The sequence below is a fragment of the Typopeltis vanoorti genome, chromosome 15 (assembly GCF_054136105.1).
Source record: "Typopeltis vanoorti isolate ZY-2024b chromosome 15, IOZ_Tvanoo_1.0, whole genome shotgun sequence".
NCBI lineage: Eukaryota > Metazoa > Arthropoda > Arachnida > Uropygi > Thelyphonidae > Typopeltis > Typopeltis vanoorti.
The window spans coordinates 39,933,124-39,958,090 of NC_143563.1; the positions used below are offsets into that span (position 1 = coordinate 39,933,124).

At 36.1% G+C, this 24,967-nt stretch overlaps 1 protein-coding gene across 2 annotated transcripts; it reads left to right on the plus strand.

Moving 5' to 3' along the window:
- The first annotated feature begins 284 nt into the window (after positions 1-284).
- On the plus strand, positions 285-22,205 carry LOC150098673 (uncharacterized). 2 transcript variants are annotated; one of them, XM_090404777.1, is made up of 2 exons: positions 285-376; positions 18,507-22,205. In XM_090404777.1, the coding sequence occupies exon 2, from the start codon at positions 18,925-18,927 to the stop codon at positions 19,549-19,551; it is 627 nt and encodes a 208-aa protein (XP_090260903.1). In that variant the 5' UTR covers positions 285-376; positions 18,507-18,924; the 3' UTR covers positions 19,552-22,205. The 2 variants fall into 2 exon arrangements, with proteins under 2 accessions (XP_090260903.1, XP_090260904.1); XM_090404778.1 differs by lacking the exon at positions 285-376 and adding an exon at positions 12,246-14,130.
- Positions 22,206-24,967: the final 2,762 nt, after the last annotated feature.

Sequence of the window (24,967 nt, forward strand, 5' to 3'; positions counted from 1 at the left end):
TGAATGTTAGTATTAGAGAAGTAGTTTCCATGTGCGCTATTACATTGGTGTGTTGCAAAGAGTACTAGTGATGATATTTTACTAAGTATCGAAATTGTTGCATTTAAAGAAAGGCGTGTGGCTAAGAATTTGATAACGAGTTAAAACCTAGCTACGGTGCTACTGAGAACGATATCAAAATATATCCCGGTATTTCGATTTTAATTTACTAAGCGAAAATTTTTAATATTCGATAAATCAGTGAACTCTGAATAAATTCCGAAGAAATTTACCAGATGACATTATGCATTTCGAGATGAACAATATCTATAATTACAAGAGGGCGTTGCTGAAGGGGAAAACATCAGAACGTGATATTGTTTTTGTTTGATTTAGAGTAGGTTATAAATGATTAATAGTTGTAATACTTCTCTAACATTGATGATTTATTAATTAATAGCCAAGCTGTGTTCCGTATGTCTTTCTCTTGTTAACTGCTAACGTATTATTCATCGTATAAAATTCTCTGCGTGTCCTTAAATATATGAGTGCGGTAAAATGCTGAGGAATATGGAGTGGAGAAACTATGCAATGTGTGTAATTTCCCATCTCCTTTTGTAATGAATAACTTATGCATTCATTCACAGAGTGCTTCTATAATGTATTTTGAAAAGAATTTTGATACGTTCCTGAAAATACATGTTCATACAGTCAAGGATGCTAATTAAAGATGGAAGTTGACAGTGAATTGTGGAGCATTTGTTTTAAACTATAAAAAGGTCTCAAACGAAGACCTTCTAGACCTAGAAGTACAGAAAATTGCAGTAGAAAAAGATGAGGGAACACAGAATATAATAACATAAAAAGAAAGCCCCCAAAAGTTTACATTGATAAAAACTGGCAGATTCTGTTGCTGAGACTTTTTTTGAAGAAATGGATATAGCAATGTAGACAGAAAAATGTAAGCTTCGATTGCATGGTATAGAAAAATTTATGCAGAAAAGAAAACCTCTATGGACAAAGTTTTGGAAGTAATGGATTTTTAAAGAAGCCCATTCCTGCTGCCACTTCATTCCCTGAAGATGAACTTAGACCTTTCACATGTTATGCAGTTGGGAAACCATCCTCAGAACATGACAGTGTTCTGAGAATGATTACATTTCTGAATTTAAAGACGTCGTTGATTACCTAGCCTCCTCTGCCTCTTCTGATGAATTGTTCATTTAATGAAGCAGTAGCTTTGAAGAATTGCTCTTGCTCCATTTGTTTCCAGGTGTTTAGTTACTGGTCATCAAGTAAAAGCTCTGTATGCTCACAATTCATTATTTATTACAATATGCCAATTATATATTGGGTTTAACCACCTTACCAGCCATTATGGATCAAATTCGCATTCTCACACGCTTTGTATCCATCATATAATTCAATGTAATATGAATGGCATTACAATTTTAATATGCACTTCGCATCCATAGTAACTTGGACGTATATATACGTCCTGGCTGGTAGCATGGTTAATCCTTTATCCAAGTGTAAGTAAACAACGTTTGCACCTGAAGTATTTTCCGGACTAGGGCAACTGGTGATAAAGGTGGTATGAGTTCTCATCACTTGCCTTGGTATCTCCCATAATGCAAAGCACATCTCTTTGCAGACATGTATAATGCTATGCATTAAAGGAAGGGCCACTTCCCAGATTGGTTTCGACCTTTATTGAGGAGAAGTCAGGAATATCTGAATAGACTATAAGTGGACAAAGGAATGGGACTGTCAATTTAATGTTGTAAATTCTTAAAATTTTGTAAGCAAGATTGGAATGCAAAGTATACAATTGATAGAGAAATTTTGGGGTAGGCAGAGAAGATGAGAGATCTGATAGTGATGGTGGACAGAGACTTGAAGTTTAGGGATTACATTGCTAAAATTGCAAGAGCATCCCAACAGATTATGTCAATAATGAGGAGGACACTGACATACAAAAGCAAAGAGGTTATGCTTTCCTTGTTATGAGGCTTTGATTAGGCCACAATATGGACTACTGTGCACAGATTTGGTTACCTGGTTTTCAGGGGGATGAGGATGTATTGGAGAATGTCCAGAGAAGATTTAATAAGTTAGTGTCAGGTTTATGGAATGTCAGATATGAGGAGAGATTTAGGGAATGCAATTTACAGAGCCTTGTGAATAGAAGAAGAGGAGATATGATTTAGACATATAAGATGGTGAGAGGTTGTTACCAGATTAATGTGGAGAAGATATTTCATAGAGTAGAGGGAGGTAAGAGTAGAATTAGAGGCTATCCATGGAAGCCACATAAAGAGGATGTGAGCAGGGGAATGAGAAAGGTCTTTGCATGGAGAGCGATTGGTTAGTGGAATCCATTGCCTGAAAGTGTAGTGAATGTGGAAACTGTGAATGATTCAAGGTACAGTTTGATGATCTTTTGGCATGAGAGAGTACAGACCTCCTGCGATGAGTCCTTTGACTCGATGGCAATCAGATGTTAACAATAATAAATATCCACCATCTACACATAATGCTATTTATATCCTCCACTTCTATTTTTTGGTCTGTAAGTTGTGTTTGTGTGTGTCCTCCAGCTGATTTGCTTGTTGTGTGCAGGACGAAGATCTGCGTTTCCAGAAGCTGTATAAGAGTAATGGACTGCATTCTGAATGATTTTAGAGTGAGTCATTTGGGAAAGTTGCTTCTGAAAAGAAGTATAATGAGTGATGCAAAAGTAGGTATCAGTGGAAGTCAAATCTGATGTAAATGAGCAGGAGAGTGGACTAAGTGAGACGTGAAAGCAGGAAATCAAGTTGAACAGGGAAATGGGGTTGGTCGGCAGAATATGGTGTAAGGAGAATGAATTCTTCAAGTGGTAATGAATACATGTATGTGGATGGGTAGCATAGGAATGGCTAGGAATACATGGGAGGGTTTAAGTCTGGTAAGCTATGTGGGGAAAAAGATGAGGACAGGAGACAGCACAAGTGGGACTAGCTATATACCAAGAAATGAATTGTTATGTTTATTTACAAACGCCAGTAGTATCAGAAATAAGAGAGATGAAATTGTTTCATTGATTGAGTTTGTGCCCAAAAATAGTTGGAATAAGTGAAACATGGTTGGATGAGAAAGCCATTGTGACGGGAATAGAAATGGAGGGATATGATGTTTTTTGTGAAGATAATAAAGTCAAGAAGGAAGAGGAAATGCTGCGCTAATGATAGCATGGAAATTATGCCTACTCAAGGTTGAGATACAAAGAGGATAGAGTGGCAGTAGTTTTGAAGCAGAATGGTGTGAAGTGAAAGTTGATAGAATGAGATATTTGGTGGAGTGTTGCAATAGGACAGGGAATGTAGAAGGTGGAGACAAAGAAATATATAGGAAACTTGGCTCAGTGAGCAAGCAAAGGTTGATCATTATGGGTGATTTCAACTATGGCAATATTAATTGGAATGAAGAGATAGCATCAGGGAATAAGGAGAATGAATTTCTTGAGTTCTTAAGGGACAACAAACTTAGGCAGTATGTACAGAGGGCATATGAAGGTTAAGAGTTTTAGATCTGGTTATATCCTTGGAGGATGTGATTGTGAATGAAGTGTCTAATCTTATCCCAGTTGGAGAGAGTGACCGTGAAATGATCACATGAGAACTGCTTTAAAGAAGGGATATGTGTGGAACTACAAGGCTGGTGATTATGGAAAGCTTACGATACAACTGGGAGCTATAACATGGAAAGAGGAGTTGAATGAGAAGAATGTAAATGCTACGTGGGCATTGATCAAGAGCTATTTAACTGCAGCAATGTGTGAGTGTATTCCAAAGGTGAAAAGGCTAAGCATTTCCTACCTTGTTGATGGATGAATCTGGAGGAAGAAGAAGGCACTGTGGAAGCAACAGTATGAATGTTGGTAATATTCAGTTGCATTAAGAGTACAATGAGCAGGCCTGGAAGGTAACTCAATTAGTAAAGGCAACAAAAGTGGAGTTAAGAAAAATTCTAGTGAGTACTTTTGATATGTGGCAAGTAGAAATAAAAAAATGACTATGGGAGGATGATGCCAGTTGATGACACTGGCAGATTGGTAACCGGTGTGGAGGATATAGTTGAATACAGTGATCAGTTTATCACTGTATTTCATCCTCCTGAAGGCAACATCAGGAGAAGCTGGAAGTGTAAAATTTATAGGGAGGGACTGATGGGTGAATGAGCAGGAAGCATGTGAGGAATTAAGTAAACTTGATGGTAATAAGGCAGTAGGATTTGACAGTATATCACCATGTTTCTTGAGGGAATGGCCTAGGCAATTAATGGCACCTTTGGTGCAACTCTTTAACATATGTTTTGCAACAAGAGAGTGGAAGGTAAGAAAAATTATTCCATTATCACAAAGTGGTTGGGTGTGTGTGGGGGGGGGGGGGGTGTGGAAAGACTAAGGCTACAAATTATAGGCCAGTCTGTGTCCAGGGTTGTTGTTAAGGTATTAAAAAAGTTGGTGAGGACAAGCAAGTTCTGAATCTGTGAACAGGTTCATAACATGGCTCGATTTTTTGGCATAAGAGGGTATAGACCTCCAGTGATAACTCCTTTGATTCCATAGATGTCAGATGATAATAATAATAATAATAATAACGCTTCTGTTTATATGAGATTGGCTAACTCACCCTAATTTTAAAAAGGGCATATAAAGATTCCTCTCATCACAATGAGAATCGAACTCAGTTTTTCCAGTTGATGGGTACAATGTCGTATTGTTTTTTCAGTTATTTGTTGTATTATATATGTTTTTGCTGTAAAGTTTGATTATATAAGGCGAATTTAAACAAAAAAACTCCTTATTTAATTTTTTTTCCTGTCTTCCCAAGACTGTTTTTGAACTTATTCATGCTGAAATAATGTCTGCATGAAATTTTCGATGTGTAGTTCAAAACATTTTAATGTTTTCATCCAAGAACTCATTAAAGAAGTGTTGTCCTCAACAAAAGGAGTAAAAGTCAATGGATGACCAATTGCACACAACATGTACACAGATGAGGTAGTAATTATACCAAATAAATCAAATCTCCAATACCAGACTGGTTGGCTGAGTGGTTAGTGTATCCGCTCTCCAGTCAAAAGGCTGCGGGTTTGAATGCCATCGTGGGTATGGATGTTTATGATTGTCTGTGAAAATACCAGTGGCAGTAGATGGTGTTAGTGTAGATGATGATGGTAATAGTGGTTCAGGGTGTGGTTGGTGGTAGTGGAGACAAAAAGAGTTGTAGCCCCTCGATGAGTCTTTGGACTCCTTGGAGATGTCATGTAATAATAATACTAGCTTGCAAAATTACAAGAAACCTGCAGAAATTATAATATGATTATAAATCAAGTAAAACAAAGATAATGAAATTAAAGATACCAAGAAATTATATATATATATACTTGGTTTAATCCTTTATCCAAGTATAAGCAAACAAAGTTTGCACCTGAAATATAATCAGGACTAGGGCAACTCCTGTATCTCCTATATAGAAGCTAATGACTTCACATTACTTGCTTTGGTATCCCATAATGCAAAGCACATCTCCTTATGGACATGTATGATGCTATTCATTATAGAAAGGGTCACTACCCACACCAGTTTTAACCTTTATTGAGATCTTGGCAGTGGGATCCAGACCCACAGGTGATACTACGCAGAATGTTACTGTCTATAAGGATGAAGCATAATGCTTTTAATCCCTACTATCTGATAGGTTACTGTGTAGGGAAAAATTTATGAGCTACGTGCTCAGCCCGAGTTGGGCAAGTTATAGATCTTGAAAGGGAAGTAGGATGGCCTTAGGTCATCTATATTTGCATAATTCTGATTCATCATAATTTGCTGCTTGTTGGACTAATTCATTTGGATGTGAGGACGATTTTGAGAAGTACTTTACTACAAAAGATTGCAGGAAAGAGTAGATATAAGGGATATTTGTGTCTCGATGAAGTTGAACATTTCTAATGTGCCATGGTGCCTTTAAGATCATGCATAAGCATTTGTTTTGCAGTCTTTGCAGTTTAGGGATATTTGAGCTTGAAGTATGGCTCCAGGCAGGGGATGCATAAGTGATAATTGGACCAATCATCAACTGGTAGAGGAGCAATTTGATTTTAATATCTAGTTTGCTGTTCCTATTGATAAGAGGATAGAGCTGAGTGATAACTTTTGATGCCTTTGCACATAAGGATTTTGTATGTGGACTGAAGGTTAGTTTTCTATCTAGCAGTATGCCGAGATATTTGGCTTCTGTTTTCCAGGGAATCTTGATGTTAAATAGAAAGATATCTTGTTTGAGAGATGTTGAATTTTTTGTGAACAGAAGAGCACTGCTTTTTTGAGGATTGACTTGCAGTCTCCAAATTGAGAACCAGTGTTCAAGTTTCAGCAGGTTATCTTGTAGTTTCTTTGTAACAAGATGCGATTTAAGAGATCTGGCCAGTATTGCTGTATCATCAGCATAGAGAGCAATGATAGATGACATCGGGTTATGCGGGATGGCCACGATGTAAATCGAGAAAAGTATCGGTGCCAGGAGGGATCCTTGAGGCACTCCAGCCAAGATCCACCGCTGGGTAGATACCGCCCCATTTAGTTTAACTTGCATGCGTCTTCCAGAAAGAAAGGACTTAATGAGGTGAATCAGATCCAGTTTAATGCCGGCTAAAATCAGCTTGGATTGGAGTCCAAAGTGCCATAATTTGTCGAAGGCCTTTTTTAAGTCAAGAAAGTCTGCTCTCGTGTATTGATGCCAGTTGAAACTGGTGGTTATGTATTCAACTAGTCTATGGGTCTGTTGAGTAGTGCTGTGGAGTACTACTCAACAGCACTACTCAACAGATCCATAGGCTAGTGGATCTGTTGAGTAGTGCTGTGGAGTTTGCGAAAACCAAACGGATATTTAGCTTGTTAACAGAAACTTGAATTTTGGAGAGGATGACTTTTTCAGCGATTTTGCCCAAACTGGAAATCAGACTGATGGGGCGATAACTTTGTGGCAGCTATCGGTCCTTACCAGGCTTATAAATAGGGACCACATCTGCCAACTTCCAAACATAGGGAAAGTATTTTAATCTAAGCATGGCATTTATTATTGTTGTAAGATGTACAATGGCCTTTCGGGGTAGCAGTTTAATAACTTTATTAGGGATGCTGTCAGGTCCAGGAGCTTTTTTATTTTTTAAATTTTATATGATATCGTAGATTTCGGCTGGAGAAGTAGGTGTGAGTTGGCTGGTACAAGTACCTCATTGTTTTAGTATGTATCTGACGTGGCGATGGATTTTATAAATATGATTGAAGTTCAGGTTATCATAAGATGGACTGCATAGTTTCAGCTTTTTCAGCATCTGAGTGAACTATGCCTAAATTCGATTTGAGAGGAGGAAGAGTTTTATTTTTATTTTTGATATTTCTTAACAGTTTCCAAACGGTTCGATCACCAGGTGAAATGGAAGCTAATTTATCTTCCCATAGTTTGTTTCTGTGGGCCTTCAGTGCATCTCTCACTGCACTATTCAACCGGTTGAGTGACGTTTTATCTTAAGGAGCCCTGGTATTCAAGTATCTTTTTCTTGCCTTATTTTTTTCCCTGATTAAGTTCATAATATCTTCTGGAAGTCTTTTAGGCTTAGAAGTAGGTATATTTGAGGTGATAGATGATAAGGCTGCATTGATTTGTTGAGTAAATTTATTGATTGCAGAATAAATTTCTTCTTTAGAGTTAATATGAGGAACAGGACCAAAGTAGTTTGGGAGCACATTGAATAATTTTTCCCAAGGTATGAAGGTGTGAGGCAGGGGAACAGTCTATTCTGATTGCCTGATTGTAGCAGAATAGGGTTGTGGTCAGAGGTTAATTCATCAAGTGAATCCAAGTTGTACTGCAATTTGACATTTTGGAGGACAACTGTATCTAGGACGTCGGAGGAGCCAATTGGACTGAGATGAGTTGGTATTGAAGGATCAGCCACAACTATGTAATTGGAACTTGAGTAGTTAAACAGTATGTGCCCATTTTTGTTGGTAGATTTACTGTTCCAGGTAGGATATTTTGCATTGAAGTCTTCAGCAATGATAATGACCCGTCCTTTTACTCCAAGGATGGCATCCAGATCTGAGGTCAACGATGTTTACAGGTGATACTAAGGTTGAAGTAATGCAGGTCATATTTTTATGTATGAGTTGCCAAAAGGTGTCACTCCTTATTATTAAAATACTCTGGATTAGAGATAGTTGTTGAAAGTTTTTCGATTTGTTTATAATATAAACTAAAGATATCACGAAATTATGTACTTGGCTTAATCCTTTATCCAAGTGTAAGCAAACAAAGTTTGCTCGTGATATATAATTAGGACTAGGGCAACTCTTATATAGAAGCTAATGATTTCACATCACTTGCCTTAGTATTCTTTAATGCAAAGCGCATATCCTTATGGGTATGTATAATGCTATCTTGGTATCTTTAGTTTATATTATAACCAAGTGGAAAACCTTACAACTATCTCTAATCCAGAATATTTTAATAATAGGGTGTGACACCTTTTGGAAACTTGATGAATATATGACTACTTCATTACTTCAACCTTAATATCACCTCTAGATCTGGCTCCCACTGATGAGACCTCAATAAACGTTGAAACCGGTATGGATAGTGACCCTTCCCCTAATGCATAGCATTATACATGTCTGCAAGGAGATGTGTTTTGCATTATGGGATACTAAGGCAAGTGATGTAGAGTCATTAGCTTCTTTATAGGAATTGTCCTAATCCTGATTATATTTCAGGCACAAGCTTTGTTCGCTTACACTTGTGGAAAAACTTCCAAAAAGATAACGAAAATTGAAAGACACCTGGATGATATGCAGATAACACTTATCAGAATACCATAGAACAAGTTAATGGTTTTAATTACCTAGTTTAATTGCAAATTTAAATGACATAGTAACAATAAAACACACACTTTCCCTTGCATGGTCAATGATGAATAAACTGAATAACATTTTGAAAAACAACAAAATTCCTACAGCTCTAAAAATAAAATTATACAAAAGTATAATACTACCAACAGGTAGTATTTTTAAGGGACAGAAATTTGCACCTTGAAAAAAAAGAAGCAGAGAGGAAACTGTTGGCTTTTGAAATGAAATGCTTCAGGAAAATCAACAGACCTCATTGGACAGAACCTAAGACTAATGCAAGGTGCTGCATGATTTGAATATCTCTAACTCAGCAATTCTTAACACAGTTAAAAAAAATCAAGTCTGTTTGTTTGGTCATATTGTGCAAATGGAACTGGACAGACGACTTCACCTTTATTTGAGGGCATTATGGAGAGTACAAGACTAGGGGAAGATCAAGATTAATGTGGCACAAAGTCCTTAAACTGTATTGGACTTTCAAAGCTGTTGGCATATGAAAGAGATTGCTTTTGACATGGAACAGTTGAATGCTCTTATACACATGGGACTCAACCTGATTTAAGGACAAAAGAGAAGATGCTCAAAACTAAATTTTTATTAGAACAATTGTTTTGCTGTATAGCAACTAAATTTTTATGAGAACAAATGTACAGCTTCTTCAGAATCTGCATTATAGAACTATAGTTGAATATAAGAAATTACATGCAAAAAGAAAAAAATGCATAAAAAATTGCAAGATCTGTTAGTAACAATACTTTTACAGTACATTAGATTTCACAGTTGACTTGCACAGCTCACATGACTCATTATTGTCATAGTCCATTTCATCTGTGTTAAAATGCTTGATCATTGTAAATCAAATAAACTCCTCATCTCTTGATTATTGTGTCAAAATATGTATTATTACTTCTGCTTTGAATAATCTTATGTAACTGCTGTATATAATGTGTCACATTTTGTCTCTTCCCATATAAATATATTATCTGGGTTTTTATATTGCAGTATCCAGAATGAAACAAGAATACAATATATTGAATATAAGTTGCATAAGAAAATTCAAAGAAGTAGTGAATATGATACAACACAATGTATCAAATCACAACAGTTTTATTTGATCTACACCAGTCAGAGTTTAATATAGTTGAAATGGGCTACTAGACACAGGTTGTTAATTTATCAGTTTCATTTTATGTAATTTCTTATATTCACAGTTTTTGCTTAATGCTCCTGTATCCCAGATCCTGAAGAAGCTAGTCAGCAAACAAATCAGTCTAATAAAAAGTTTTGATGTTGAAAATACTTGCATTTAATCATTGCTGCCTTTATTGTGGCCATATCTTTCCAATTACAGTATGAAACATTAAGCATCTCCTGAATTTGCTTATATACATATAGAAAGCCAGAGTCCATGAAAATGCATTGAAGAATCTCATCACTGTGCTTCCCAAAAACTCTTGTAATTCATACCAAAGATTTTGTTTCTTCAGGTTCACTTCCAACTCAAGCTATGCCATTCTAAATTCCTGTTCTATGCAGTGAGTATAATCTCGACATGTTAATCATCTTATCTGCATTTAGATCCAGAAGTGCTGATGTTATATCTGGAAATCATAATAATTACAAAATAAAATAATAAATACAGAATTATACAGGCATGATGGATTACATTTGAATTGTTTTGGAGTGAGTGCACTAGACAAAGTATTGCTAGATGGAAGTGCAGTGTGTGTGATGCAAGCAAGAGATCAGAAGTGAAAGATCAGGAGAGTGGTATTGAAGAGGCTGAAGTGCTTGGTAGTGGAAACAGTAGTAACATGAGAGATAAAGAGAGAATGGGAATGCAAGAAGAACAGGAAATGGGATGGGAGCCTGGATGGACAGGGAGACATGGCATAGAGATAATGGATGTTGAAAGTAGCAGTGAATCTGTGTATGGAGATAGAATATATTGTGATGTGGGTGGGGAGGTTGAGCCAGAACGAATATATGTGATTGGGCAAGGGCATGTGTGGTGAGGAAATCACAACCAACAAGTGGCTTGGATAGTACTGACTATAAATCTATAAATGAACTGCTGTGTTTGTTTACAAATTCCAGAAGGATCAGAAATAAGGGAGATGAAATGGTTTCACTGATTGGGTTTATTCGTCCCAAAATTATTGGAATAAGTGAAACATGGTTGAATGAAGATGATATCCTGATGGGAATAGAAATGGAAGGATATACTATTTCTCCCGAGGATAGAAAAGACAAGAAGGGGGAGGAGTGCTGCTGATGATAGCATGGGAATTAAGTCAACATAAGGTTGACATGGAAGAGAAAAATAGTGGCAGTGGGATGTGAGGCTGTGGTTTAGAAAGACCTATTTAGTTGGATGTTGCTATAAGCTAGGGAATGTAGAAGGTGAAGAAATATATAAACAACGTAACTGTCAGATTTTAGGGAAAGACAGTGTATACTAGAATATTAAAAAACTTTAATTAATACTTCCTATAATTCAGTAATGTTATATTACCATCTTCAGGAATCACAAAATAATGATATGTGCATGCAGGCACTAACACTAAGCAAATATAGCTTAAGAAAACAACTGAAGTTGGTCCTAGATTCCTAAAGGTGCCTGCTAGTGGCCTAAATTGGGTTGTCTTGGCTGTTGGGCTGATGTTCTTAGAATGCAAGCTTCCAATATTTGGAGCAGTCTCATGCATCCAATTTTTTTGAGGTTTGGGGAGTTTTTTTAGCATTGAGGATGATTCCAGGAATAATCTCTCATATTTATTCTTGCTCTATGTAGTAAAGTGGCTTTCTTCCAGCATATTTTGTGATTGGTGCCCAAAGCATGTCAGCAAGTCCTGAGTGGCTGTATTGGTGGAACCTGTTTGGCTATACTAGGACAGTTTGCAACTACAAGGGACCTGGTATACTCCAGGTAGGTGGCTGGTCTTTGGTAGAGCAGATAAGAAATGCCAATTTTTGATATGGTTTGTAACAAGTTGTCAGATCATATTTTTTTAGAATTTTGTTAGCTTTTCAGAAGTATCCTGGATATAAGGAATGGTGATAGATTTAGAGTAATCTATGTTATGAAAAGGGGGGGGTTGGTTAATTGGTTTTAATATTTTTGGGGATTGTAGTCATTGGCTATGAAGCTGTTAAGAATATGATGAAGTTCAATAATTAGGGCATTATTATCTGAACTGATTCATTTTCCCTTTTATATAGGGTTTTTATAATTCCATATTGTTAGGAGATGGTGGTGTGATTGGTAGTGAATGTATCTACCCGTATGTGTAGGGTTTTCTGTAAACAGAGAAAGCCATGGATCCATCAGGCTGGTGTATAATTAGAGCATCTAGGAAAGGGAGATTATTATTGTTTTCCTTTTCCAAGATAAACTGGATCCTGGGGTGTTGATTGTTTAAGTTTGTTAAGAAGTTGTGGAGTGTATCCAAACCATGTGGCCAAATAGCAAACACATCATATACATAGCATACCCAAACAATAGGTTTATGTGGGGCCGAGTTTAAGGCTTTTTCTTCAGAGGTTTCCATAAAGAAGTTGTCCAGGGGAGAGAGTGAAGAACCTGTGGTTGTCCCCTCTATCTGTTTGTAGAATTTTCCTTCCAAAACCAAATAGCCTGAGTCATGGTGAACTGAAATAGGTCTGAGATATCGTGAGGAAATTTGGCTTGGATAAGGTCTAAGGTATCTTTGAGTGGAATGTTGGTGAATAAGGAGGAGACATCAAAACAGACCATTATGTTAAAATGGGCTGAATTTTTTGTGTGATGGTGTATTGCCAGTATATTGTGTGAGCTTTGGCTAAATGTTTGGCTAATTTGTATGTGGGGAAAAATCAGTGCCATCCACAATGGGATGTAATGGCACATTCTGCTTATGGATTTTTGGTAGTCCATATATTCAGGGTGTCTAGAGTTAAAAGGTTTTAGTCTGTTAGTCACTTTCACAGGCCAAGAAGTAACCTTCTTAAGGAGTCTCTGGAGTGTTCTGATTTGGGAGCTGGTGGAATCATATTCTATAGGGAGGTAGGTAAGCCGATCTAACAGTAAAGAGGTAAGCTTACTTGTGTAGTCAGTTTTGTTTAGAACTACACTGGCATTTCCCTTATTTGCTTTAGTAATTATTATTTTACTGGTCAGAGGATTTTCATGGTGATGCGGATATGTTAGAGAGGGTTCAGAGAAGATTCACCAAGGTGGTCAGTGGTATTTGGAAGCGGAGTACGAGGACAGACTGAGAGAATGTAAAATGCAAAGCCTTGTGGATAGGAGGAGGAGGAGGGCTATATGATTGAGATATATAAGTTAGTTAGGGGTTATCAGGTTAACATAGAGGAGATATATCATAGAAAGCGAGAGGGACATAGAGCAAAAGGCCATCACTGGAAATTGTATAAGGAGGGTGTGAAGTGAAGGTTCTCTGCATGGAGAGTAGTTGGTGAGTGGAATGCATTGTCTGAGTGTGTTGCGAATGTAGATACAGAATCAGTTTAAGTCACAGTTGGATGAGCATTGTGTGCTATTGTAAAATCTCTCGCGATTCGGTAAATTAATTACTCATTGAGTTCAATTTTACAGAGATTTCCAAACATATATAAAATAAAATTTATGTAATAATTGGAAAAATGTTATAATTTTTTATGTAAAATGGAAAAGAGTGGGTTAACAGAGATCAGAACGATGACTAAGCAAAAACAAACATTTGCAAAGTCTTGCAAACATAAATGAAACATAAATTGAATGGAGAGCTGAAGTGATGTCATTATGCTTGTGGGTAATCCTGGAAACTATAACATAGTAACAAAAGATTAAAGAAGATATATAAGAAGACTTTTACAACTTTTGGAAGCTTTTGCTTGTTGCCTTTTGGAAACTTTTGGTGGAGTTCTAGGTGTGTGGAGGTGAGGTCATTATCGATGGAGCTCCTGTTTTGAATGCACAGGTATGCTAGGAGAGTGCTACTACCCACGGTATTAATGGAGACTTCAGCAGTTCCTTTCCAGTTACCAATAGGAGATCGCAGTGGCAGTCTCGACGAAAGAATTACTCCGACCTTGCCGGCAATGTCCAGAGCGAGAACCGCCACATCGTCCAAGCAACAATCGTAACCTATGATGAAGACATAACTGAGGTTTTGTGCAACTGTCTAAACTGTGTATGTAAAAGGCTACTGTAGGTAAGCACAATTTTGTCAATGTTTTGTAAAGGTACAATTGGAATTAATATGTGTAATGAGGGTGCTTACACGTATTTGTTAGTGAGGTTACAGAAGGATATATTGATTGTACATATAATGGAAAGAATTAAGTTAAGATGCAACTTAGGGAATAACTACATGTTTAATTTAGATAAGTTTCTAAATAAATTTTATAAATTTCTAAATAAACCATATAAATTTCAATTAGAATGGCGCAGTCGTTAATCAAATAAATTTTTTCTTATTGATTAGTGTGAGAATTGGTGACCTGTACATTGTAGATAGGCAAAATACCTAAAGTCTGTTTACTAGCAGTGGGAACAGGGAATAATATTAAGTAGGATTAAAATTATGTCGTGAGTAAAGTAGTATAGAGTTAGCAAAGACATAAGGTGCTGGGAACGCAGCACCTATAAGGTTAACAAAGGCACAGTTGAATTTAAGATAAAGACAATATCAGAATTAAAAATATAACGAAGGTGCAGACGAACCAAAGAAGTTTTACAATGGTGCAGTCGACAACAACCCTAAAATATTACACTATAGTGTGTACCTCCCATGAAGAGTTTCTGACTCCTTGGAGTGCAGATGCTAATAATAATAAATATATTATGATGTATTAAAGGAACTTCTGAACATAAGTTCAGAAGTTCCTTTAAAAATCATAAGCAGATTCTCAGAAAATGTCATTTTCATACCACAAATGCATCAAATAAGCAGAATCAAGCATTTTGTATAAAAAAAGTTTAATTTTGAAAGAATATTTAAAAAACTAGTGAAGAAATGCTAATGAATAAGACCAAATTGTATTAAAAACAACTGTATACTGTCTCAAAATTTTAGAAGACTTCAGAATTGTTAAAGCATTTAAGATATCATGTTACATAATAACTGATGCATGAAAACTGTACATACAGTAATTAAAACTGCACACATTGGACATTTCTAGTGGATACCACATTCTTTCATCCTTTCTTATGTATAATTACTATGGCAGCTTGTCATATTACTGAATATTAAGAATTTATAATAAATTATTGTTACTATATTTTTTTTAATGTTAGTACAGTCATAGTCTGCACAGTTGGCTTAGTCGCTTTGCAACGATATGCCTGGGGAAGGAGTGTCCTAGGTTCAATTCCTGTCGACAACGTGAGGAGCTTAAGGATCTTCCTCGGCCATAGCCAAATTAGCCGGTCTTGGGCATGGACAGCAGTTTTTTCTGCCAATTTATGTGGGGTTTTTCATCCCGCGAGCAGGCAAATCGGACCCTTGAACACACAGGCTACAGTCATAAAAAAATAAATAAATAAATAAAAATACGGCAAGGAAGGGAAGTAATGGGAAACCACCTTGCGTCATTATCTTCCTAATAATCAGCTGCAATCCTCTCTAAGAGAGGAATCCATAGGATCAGATCAGTACAGTCATGAAATGTAAACCTATAGCACATAGTACTGTGTAGCTCATTAGTTAGATAATGTTGAACCACTATTTATTTACCATCTGTGAACTTCTTCAAGTCATTTCAGAGGTCCATTAATATCTAACATTTCATGTGTCTAAGGCACTTCTGACTAATCAATCTGCCAGTCTTCCTCTGGGTCTCTTTCCTGCTATCTTGGCATCAAACACCTGTTTTGCTAACTTTTCCTCATCCATTCTATTTAAGTAGCCATACCACTTCAGATTAGCTTTGCTTACACATTCTTCAATGCTAACATTGTCAAGTTCCTTTCTAATATCTTCCTTTTTAATATGATTTTAACATTGATTTCATCTGTTCCACCACATAAAAGTGATGATAAGACTCTGGCTATAAATTATAGGCCAACCTGTGTATCTGGAGTTGTGATGAAGGTACTGGAGAGATTTGTGAGGTAGGATATGGAAATGGGTTTATAGCAACAGTATTCTCTGTGGTTGTGCATGGGTTTGTTAAAGGGAGATCATGATTTACTAACTTATGTGCTATAACAAGGTGACAAATGTCTTGGTCAAGGGAGATGCATATACCATGGTATACTTGGATTTTGCAAAAGCTTTTGATATACTGCCACACCACAAGCTGTTAATTAAATTGAAATGGATGGGATTCAGTAGTAGTCTTCTGAGTTGGATCGGTGACTAGATGTCAGATATATATCAGAAAGATGTATATGGGGTGCAGGAGTCAGTTTTGGGACCATTGTTATTTAATTTTTATATTAATGATATTGGGATAGGTTTAACTGGTGATATGCAGCTGTTGGCAGATGATGCAGAATTGGGGAGAGCAGAGTCAAGCAGATGTTATGGCCTTATAGGAGGACTTGAATAGATTGCATGAATGAGTAGGTAAGTGGAACTGTCAGTTCATTGTTGCAAAGTGTAAGGTTTTGAAATTTGGTAAGCAATGATGGGATGCAAAGTATACACTTGATGGGGGGGGAGGACTTTAAAGGAAGTAGAGGATATGAGAGATGAGAGAGGTGGTGTCCAAGAATCTGAAATTCAGGGGTCACATTGGACAAGTCCTGAAGATGCCACACTCCATATGAGGCCTTGATCAGGCCTTGTATGGAGTATTGTGCACAGATTTTGTCAGAGGGTTTTCATGGTGATAGGATATATTAGAAAGGGTCCAGAGGGGATTCACAAAGGTGGTCAGTGGTCTCTGTGATGTGGAGTATAAGGACAGATTGAGAGAATGTAAATTGCAAAGCCTCATGAACAGGAGGAGGGGAAAGACATAGTCAGTGGTTGTTATCAGGTTGACATGGAAGAGATTTTTCATAGAATGGGCAGTAAAATAAGATGCCATCCCTGGAAACTGTATAAGGAGGGTGTGAGCAGAGCAGTGAGGAGTAAGTTCTTTACACAGAGAGAGAGGTCGGTGAGTGGAATGCGTTGCTTGAGTGTGTTGTGAATGAGGACGACACTGAATCAGTTTAAGGCATGGTTGGATGAGTTTTGTGTGCGACAGTATGTGTACTTCTCCCATGGTGAGTCTCTTTTTCCTTGGAGGTCAGATGTTAATAATCTGTTCCTTCTCTTATAATTTTTATCAGAACCCTGTGTTCTCTAGTGTTTGATCAAGTTCTTTATTTCTAACCCAACTCTTAGTTACATAACTTAAAAGTGGTCTGAACACTGTCTTGTATACAGCTAGTTTGGTGCTTTGGCTAGTTTCCTCTCTTATTCTATATAAATTTATTCAGCTGGCTATCCACCACACCAGTTTTGCATATTCTGTTGTCTATTTCCAGATTTAACTTGCCATCTTCACTAAAACCTGTGCCTAAATAGCTCAAATATTTTGCTTGTTCTATAGGTTCTCTGTCCAGAATTCATTTGCTGTGTTTCTTGCTATTTTCATATTTTTGGTATTTTTTTGATGAATCTCAAATATACTACAAATGCATATGATGGTACAACATTCATTCCATTAAATGCATTTTTATCTGTTAATCGTGCATGTGTGTTTGTGTCCTCTAGTTGGTTTGCTTGTTTTGCAGGTGTGAGCACTGGGTTTCCGCGAGGGGAAAAAAAAAAAAAAACTGTACTACATTTGTATGAGACTGACAAGCATATCTTCATTTGAATGAAAAATTCAGATTCTTCATATTGCATTCCTCTGTTGTGGGTGTCATGACTATAAATGAGGTCAAAGCAAAGTATGATGGTTACTGTGCAGATGTTGGATAGTGCTTGACATGATGTTAAGTTTTGGTGAGTCCAAGGACCCCCATTTAGTAACCCATAATAATAATAATATCATGACAAGCTTCAAATCCAGATCTTTTCCAACAAAAAAGTGCTTGTCATGCTTTGCTTCTGATTATGCCTACCGTATCTGTAAATGCTGAGAAATACAAAATGTAAAAAGGTAGTGAATACATTGAGAGTTTATATATGGTACATTTCATTTCTAAACAAATGTATTAATGTATAAGGTATGTCATCCTTTGCATTTTGTAAAATTCAATTTGTAGCTCATTCTTTTCTTTCAAGTTCTTTTGTGTTCCTTGAAGTTTATTAAAAAAAGAAAAAGAAGTATATACAGCCAGGCCTCTTTCAGGTCATACATCTTAATCTTATGACTATTTTAGGATTAGAATACACATCAGACCCTATAATCTAAGAAAAATGAGTGTACAATTTTTATAAAGTGGAGATGATTACCAAAACTAGAATGAATTGCTTCACATGAATGAAAGTAAGCATTCATTAATATTTAATGATGTTAAATGATCAGTTTAAATAGTTGTTCCATAAAAAATATCTTATTATTGTACACTAGAAATTAAAGATATAATTTGTCTCTTTTTCTGATTATCACAGTATACTTAAATTTATTTGACTTTGTTTTGCAGGTTGTAATGGAGAATCTAAAAAGAACTTTAAAGAAACACAAAGGAGTATCATTGAAAATGCATAATTGATATAGCTCAAGCCAACCTTATATAGAAAATAGAGTAATTTATATAATTATTTATTTTATTTTATTTTATTTTTTGGCTCATAACAAATAGCAGATTAAATTTTAGTATGTTTCACAATGAGGGGAAAACTTTTACAAGTGAAGTTTGTTACAAGGTGTTTTTACAACAAGAAAATCTTGAAACACACAAAAGGGGTCACACAAAAACTAACAATATCATATGTAATATATGTGGCAAGATAAGTTTATATGTATCAAAATTTAAAGAACACATGAGGACTCATACTAAGGAGAAACCTTATATATGTGAAACTTGTGGAAAAACATTTTCAGATTCTTCAAAACTTTGAATGCACAGAAGAGCTCATACAAATGAAAAACCTTTCCAGTGTGAAACCTGTGGAAAGACATTTTCAGAATCAGGGAAACTTAAAGTGCACATCAGGACCCATACAAAGGAGAAACCCTTTAAATGTGCAATATGCAACAAATCCTTTTCACAACCTACACATCTTAGAACACACTGCACTGTTCATACTAAAGGAAAGCCTTTTTCATGTGAAATTTGTGGAAAATCATTTTCTCAGGCAGCATATATCAAAGTACATAGAAGAGTTCATACAAATGAAAGACCCTTTACGTGCATTGTATGTGGAAATAGATTTACTACTAAAAGTGGTCTTAAATCACATCAGCAGGTGCATACCAGTGAGAGAAAATTAATTATATGTGACAGCTGTGGGAACACTTTTGCAACTGTGCAGAATCTTAAAGTGCATATGCGACTTCACACTGAAGAGAAACCATTTACATGCGATAATTGTGGGAAGAAATTTTCTAGGCCTGACTATCTTAGAATACACAAAAGAACTCATACCAAAGAGAAGCCCTTTAAATGTGAAGAATGTGGAAAGTCATTTGCACAAAAAGGTCACCTTCAGTCACATCTTAAGACACTAGCTCATAATACGAAATAAAAATTTTTGTCACTTGTGATGTCATTTAAAAAGGCCTAATGAATCGAATCTCTTTATCTTCCTTTATTTAATTTATATATTATGCTAACCTCCCACTTTGTCTATATCTAAATCTTTTACATTAATAGTCTTGGAGAGTAAATGAACTTTGTATGTTTCATTTTATTTTTGTTTATTAGTTGGTTAGAATGTTTCAGTTTTGTACCTGTGATAATGCATTGACTTCAAATATCTACATGTTGTGAATTCTAAAGATGAAGCTCAAGTATAAAAAATTATTTACTGTAAACAAATATATATGTACAATAGATACAATTCTGTAAATCGAGTTACTCTCCTTATCACTCTGACAAGATCTGATGTATTCATATTCTCTAAATTATAATTAGTAAATACTTTTTAACATTCTAATTATATGGCCATTCTAAAAATTGTATAATATGATCTTAGAGAAAATTCTCCCACAGTTACATTCAATTCTGAGAGATACATCAAATACCATACAAAAAAAAAAAAAAAAAAACTGAATATAGAACTAGCTAAAATTCTATAGTTTCACTTGATTATTATTGGAACTTCCTATGTAGCATTGATTACATTACTGTCCTTAGTGTATCTGCTCTCCAGCCAATCAATCGGCTGTGGTTTGAATCCCACCAAGGGCATGGATGTTTGTGATTTTCCTACTAGCCAATTACCATATGTGCTGCTGTGACCAGTGTCCTGGTGCAGTATGACCTTTGATGTCTTTGTATATTTAAAAAAAGTATATATTTTTTAAATATACATTTAAAAAAAATATAAATTTTTTTAAAATGTATATTTTATATACATTTAAAAATCAAATGTATATTAAAAAAACTGCCCTCTTTATCTTCCTTTATTGTTTTTATTTAATTTTTTAATTCTTTCTACTTGTTAATTCATTGGCTGGAGAGCAGATACAGTCTAGCAAGCAGATTTTCCAAAAAACCTGTCCTTCATTTGCAGAATTGGGCATGAATATGATCCTCTGACAACAAGAATATAATATTTAATTGACATTTCCAGTCACTTTCAAGAAAAATAATTTTTCTGTAGATTTAATCTTATTTTATGAAGCATATGTCACTCACTTCCCAGTTGAGCTCATAACATTCTCACTGATACACAAAAGCTTGATGCATTGTAATGTCCTTCAATTAACTTTACAGTTCCTCCTTGGAGATTGGATAAAGATGCATATAAAAACTTTTGAGATCGCAGAATTTAACTCAGCAGTTTTTTCTCTTTTTCAGCTCTCTTTACTTTCCTTGATACCTTGCAGACTGGCATTCCTGTTTCCTGCCAGCAGCTGTTCCAACTAACGTGCATGCCCATTATTGAGATTTAAAACAAAACTCAAGTAATAGCACAGTGACCATTAAATGTACAACACTTGAACATTACAGTAGTGTAACATGCATGTTACAGTAGTGTATTGCATAGGAACACTTATGGATACACAGACATAATGTTATATGTCTGTTATTTTACGTAATTCCTTAAGGTCGCAACAGCATGGTAAGCAAGTTGGCTGTTTGAATATATCTCGGTTGCTTAATCACATGGTGATTCTAGTAATAAGACATACAATTATGTTAATAAACACCAACAAATAAGTTTAAAAATTGATTTATCATATAACAATGCTTAAATCCTATTTATAAAATTTACACTCAATTTATATAATACTGTGAAAAATTGAGATGAGTAAATTATATTATGTAAGATTGTTTTTTGCCACATGTGATAAAATTTTAAAAATTCTAATAAAAGTGAACCTTGTAATATCTTAAATTATTTAGCAGTATATTTTGAGAGGACTCCAAGAATGGTTAAACAATACACAAAGAGAAAAATATCTAATGTAATATTATGAAATCTAAGTCATTTTCAGAAAGAAATAAACAAAGGACACAAATGTTAGATAGTTTTTAAATTACAATTGAAAATATGTCAAATGTTTGAAGATATTTATCAAAGGCTGCATCTTGGATAAGTTTTTGTGTATAATATTTAGAATATTTAATGTGTTTATATGTGAGAATTGCTGTATGAGTTGCGCACTTCAAGCATATGTTTATTTTATTTCAGTTATAAATTATTCATGGATCGAATTACATTTACTGACTAATGTAATCAAGATGGTGGCTGCTTTTTATTTGTTGGATATGCACTTTGACCTTAGTTGTTTCGAGAAGTGTTTATATGTATTCCTTAGATTATGTGGATACTTAAAAGCGGATGGCAGGAGTGTGTATGTTCAAAATCTCATTTTGCACACATACACTCTCCTGAGAGTTTGATAAATCATGAGATGTTATGATGACATGACTTATGAGTTATGACGAATCGTGTCAAAGGATGTTAACACAACAGGCATTGCTGTGTTGGAGAGTGGAACAATTAGAGTGAATGAGACCACAAAGAGGAGAGGAAATACAAAGGACGTGACTGTTGGATGAATGTTTATGAGCAGGGATTGACAAACATGCTCTTCAGCTGGTGAGTAGCTGCATATTGTACCAAACAGAATATTTTGAGTAAATAAAAAATAACTTTCTAAATAAAATCTCTTTTGACTTTAAGAAAGCACACACAGAAGAATATGTATAATATAAAGGAGCCATTCTAGTAACAAATAATCTTCTTCTTTCACTACGTGTTATTCCGCTTCCTATGCAGGGTCCGCATGTTACTTAGATGCGACTTCTTTTTAGTACTACTCCCAACCAACCTGTTGCCTGGTCTGCCGCTGGGGGGGGGATATATTTTTGACTGTAGAGGCGTATGTTCACGGGGCCAGTTTGCCTGCTTGCAGGATCAGATAAACTGGCGGGAAAAACCCTACTGCCTGTGCCCAAGACTGGCTAACTTGGCTATGCCTGAGGAAGATCCTCAAATTCCTCATGTCTACGACGGGAATCAAACCTGGAACACTCCTTCCCCAGGCATATGGTTGCGAAGCGCAAAGCACTAGGCTAACCGCGTGGACTCTAGTAACAAATAATGTTTTCCAAAAAAAAGATCAAAGTGTTTTTACTGATCTTCCTATTCATTGCCTTCTCTCTCTTTGAATGGTTCTCGCACAAAGGAAATGTTCTCCAAACAATAATTCAACACTACTAATCACTTTATGGAACTCCTGTTGACTTATTGGAGCATATCGTTAAAAAATTGGAGGGGGAGGGGTCTTGGTCGAGTACATTTTTTTTTCATGGTAAGCAGGATTTTGCATAATTTATCAAGTCCTGTTTATTTATTTCATATGAGGATTATTCCCTATCCTCCCCCATCCCTTAGGACAGGTTGAGCTCTCCTAATGAGGGATTAAGTAAGTATTTTATGACTATATATCTATATGTGTTCACTTGGCTGGTTTGCTTATTCTGGGGAAGAAAAACCCAAGTTTCCAGTTGAAAAAGCCCCTTACCTCCATATGAGACTAACTTACCTTTAGTTGAAAAAGACCAGATAAAGGTTTCTCATGTCTTGGATGGGAATCAAACTCAGGTCTTTCTGACCGAAGGGCTTCATCTATACCGACTGAGCTACGCAGACAGCCTTGTTTATGAGGAAGTGTGAATGTGGAATTTGAGTATATCGTTAGAGACAAGTGGAAGAGTGTGAGTGGGCAAGTGTGTTTGCATATTGCCAAAGTGTGAAAGCAGATAGTGGAGGAGAAAGATGATAATCATAAATGGCTATTGCTAGTATAGGATGTGCAGGAAGAAAGGCCTTGAATATATGGGTGCATGGATAAATTTTGCTCAAGATGATCTTCATTTGAGTCTGAATGACATTGTCAGATGACAAATTTCTATGAAAGAAGAATTTTGGTTTCAGATGGAAACATTACTAGGTCTGTGAGTTTGCTATCAGAATAGGTGTGAAATGAGCAATGGTTGTACAAGGCTTCATGAATGGCCTCATTGGAAGCAGTGATATCAAATATTTTGATATCACTGTTTCCAGTGAGACCATGTTTGTTGAATGATAGGGAGAAATTGTGGGAAGGAAAGGCCAAACCAGAGGCACGACAACATCCATTTTATATAATATAATAGGAGGTCTGACACACAGAAAAAAACGAGACTAACCCTATAGCATGGGAGGGGAGAGACATAGTTCTAGACCTAACCTGTCACAAGGCTCAGTTCGAGTGGACGCATGTTCAAATATAGACGTTTTCTTACCCTCAGGCAGAAAATGTTAGAGTGGAAGAGTGAATGGCGAGTTAACATCAAGCATTTTGTGAAACTAAAGAAATTCGCGAAAGAAACTTCAATTATTGACAAGCTTACAGTGAAGAGCATGTCTCATGCATGCATTTTTGAATGGCACAAACGATTTTCCAATGTAGAAAAAGCATGAAAGACGATGTCCACCCACTCACAGCGGTTACCATTGACAACGTTAAATAAAGTACGAGACATGATTCGAAAAGACAAGGTTGGGTGTTTAAGCTGATGCTGAGAAAGTTCATTTGGGCAGGGAAAGTGTTCGCCATATTTTAACAGAAGAATTGAACATGAAAAAGGTTTGCAAAAATGGTTCCGAAAATGTTAGATGAATAAAAAGAACATCAAAAGGAACTGTCTTTGGATCTTTTGCAGTGCATTAAGGATGAACCAGATTTGTTGAATTCGGTAATTACTTGTGATGAAACGTGGATATTTACGTATGATCTGGAAACCAAGCAACAATCTGCAATGGAAATCAGCAACATCTCAGAGACCAAAAAAAGCACGCATGAGTTATTCAAAATTCAAGGCCATGTTGATTGTTTTCTTTGATATCAGGGGTATTGTAATGGCAGAGTGGGTTCCCAGCGGCTAGACAGTAAATCAGCAGTATTACCCTAAAGTCTTATGAAATATTACGAAATTGCGCAAACGCGTGAGAAGGAAACGATCCAGGATTATGGAAAAACGGTTTAGATTTTGCTACCAAGACAACGTGCCACCCCACAATGCTTTGTCTGTGAAGAAGCAATTTTTATCTAATCACAACATCACTGTGCTCGAGCACCCACCCTACTTGCCAGACCTGGCTCCCTGCAACTTCTACCTCTTCCCAAAGATCAAGTCTGTTCAAAGGAACCCACTTTTTGTTGGTAGAAGATGTGAAAGTAAAAATGACGGAGATCCTCAACAGCCTTTCAGAAAATGATCTGCAGAATTGCTTTGAACGTTGGCAGCATCGTATGCAGCTGTGTCAACTCAGAAGGGAAATGTTTTGAAGGAGATCATAGTAGATTTTCTCAATTTGTTAAAAAGAGATACAGGCACGCAGTCTCGTTTTTTCTGTGTCAGACAGCGTGTGTGTGCGAGTGAGAGAGAGGGAGGGAGAATCCCACCCATAAATGGCTGTTCATTAAGCATGGTAGTAGTCT

What these genes read in the sequence shown, in the direction of transcription:
- LOC150098673 (XM_090404777.1), top strand. Translation starts at nt 18,925, where the DNA reads ATGCACAGAAGAGCTCATACAAATGAAAAACCTTTCCAGTGTGAAACC.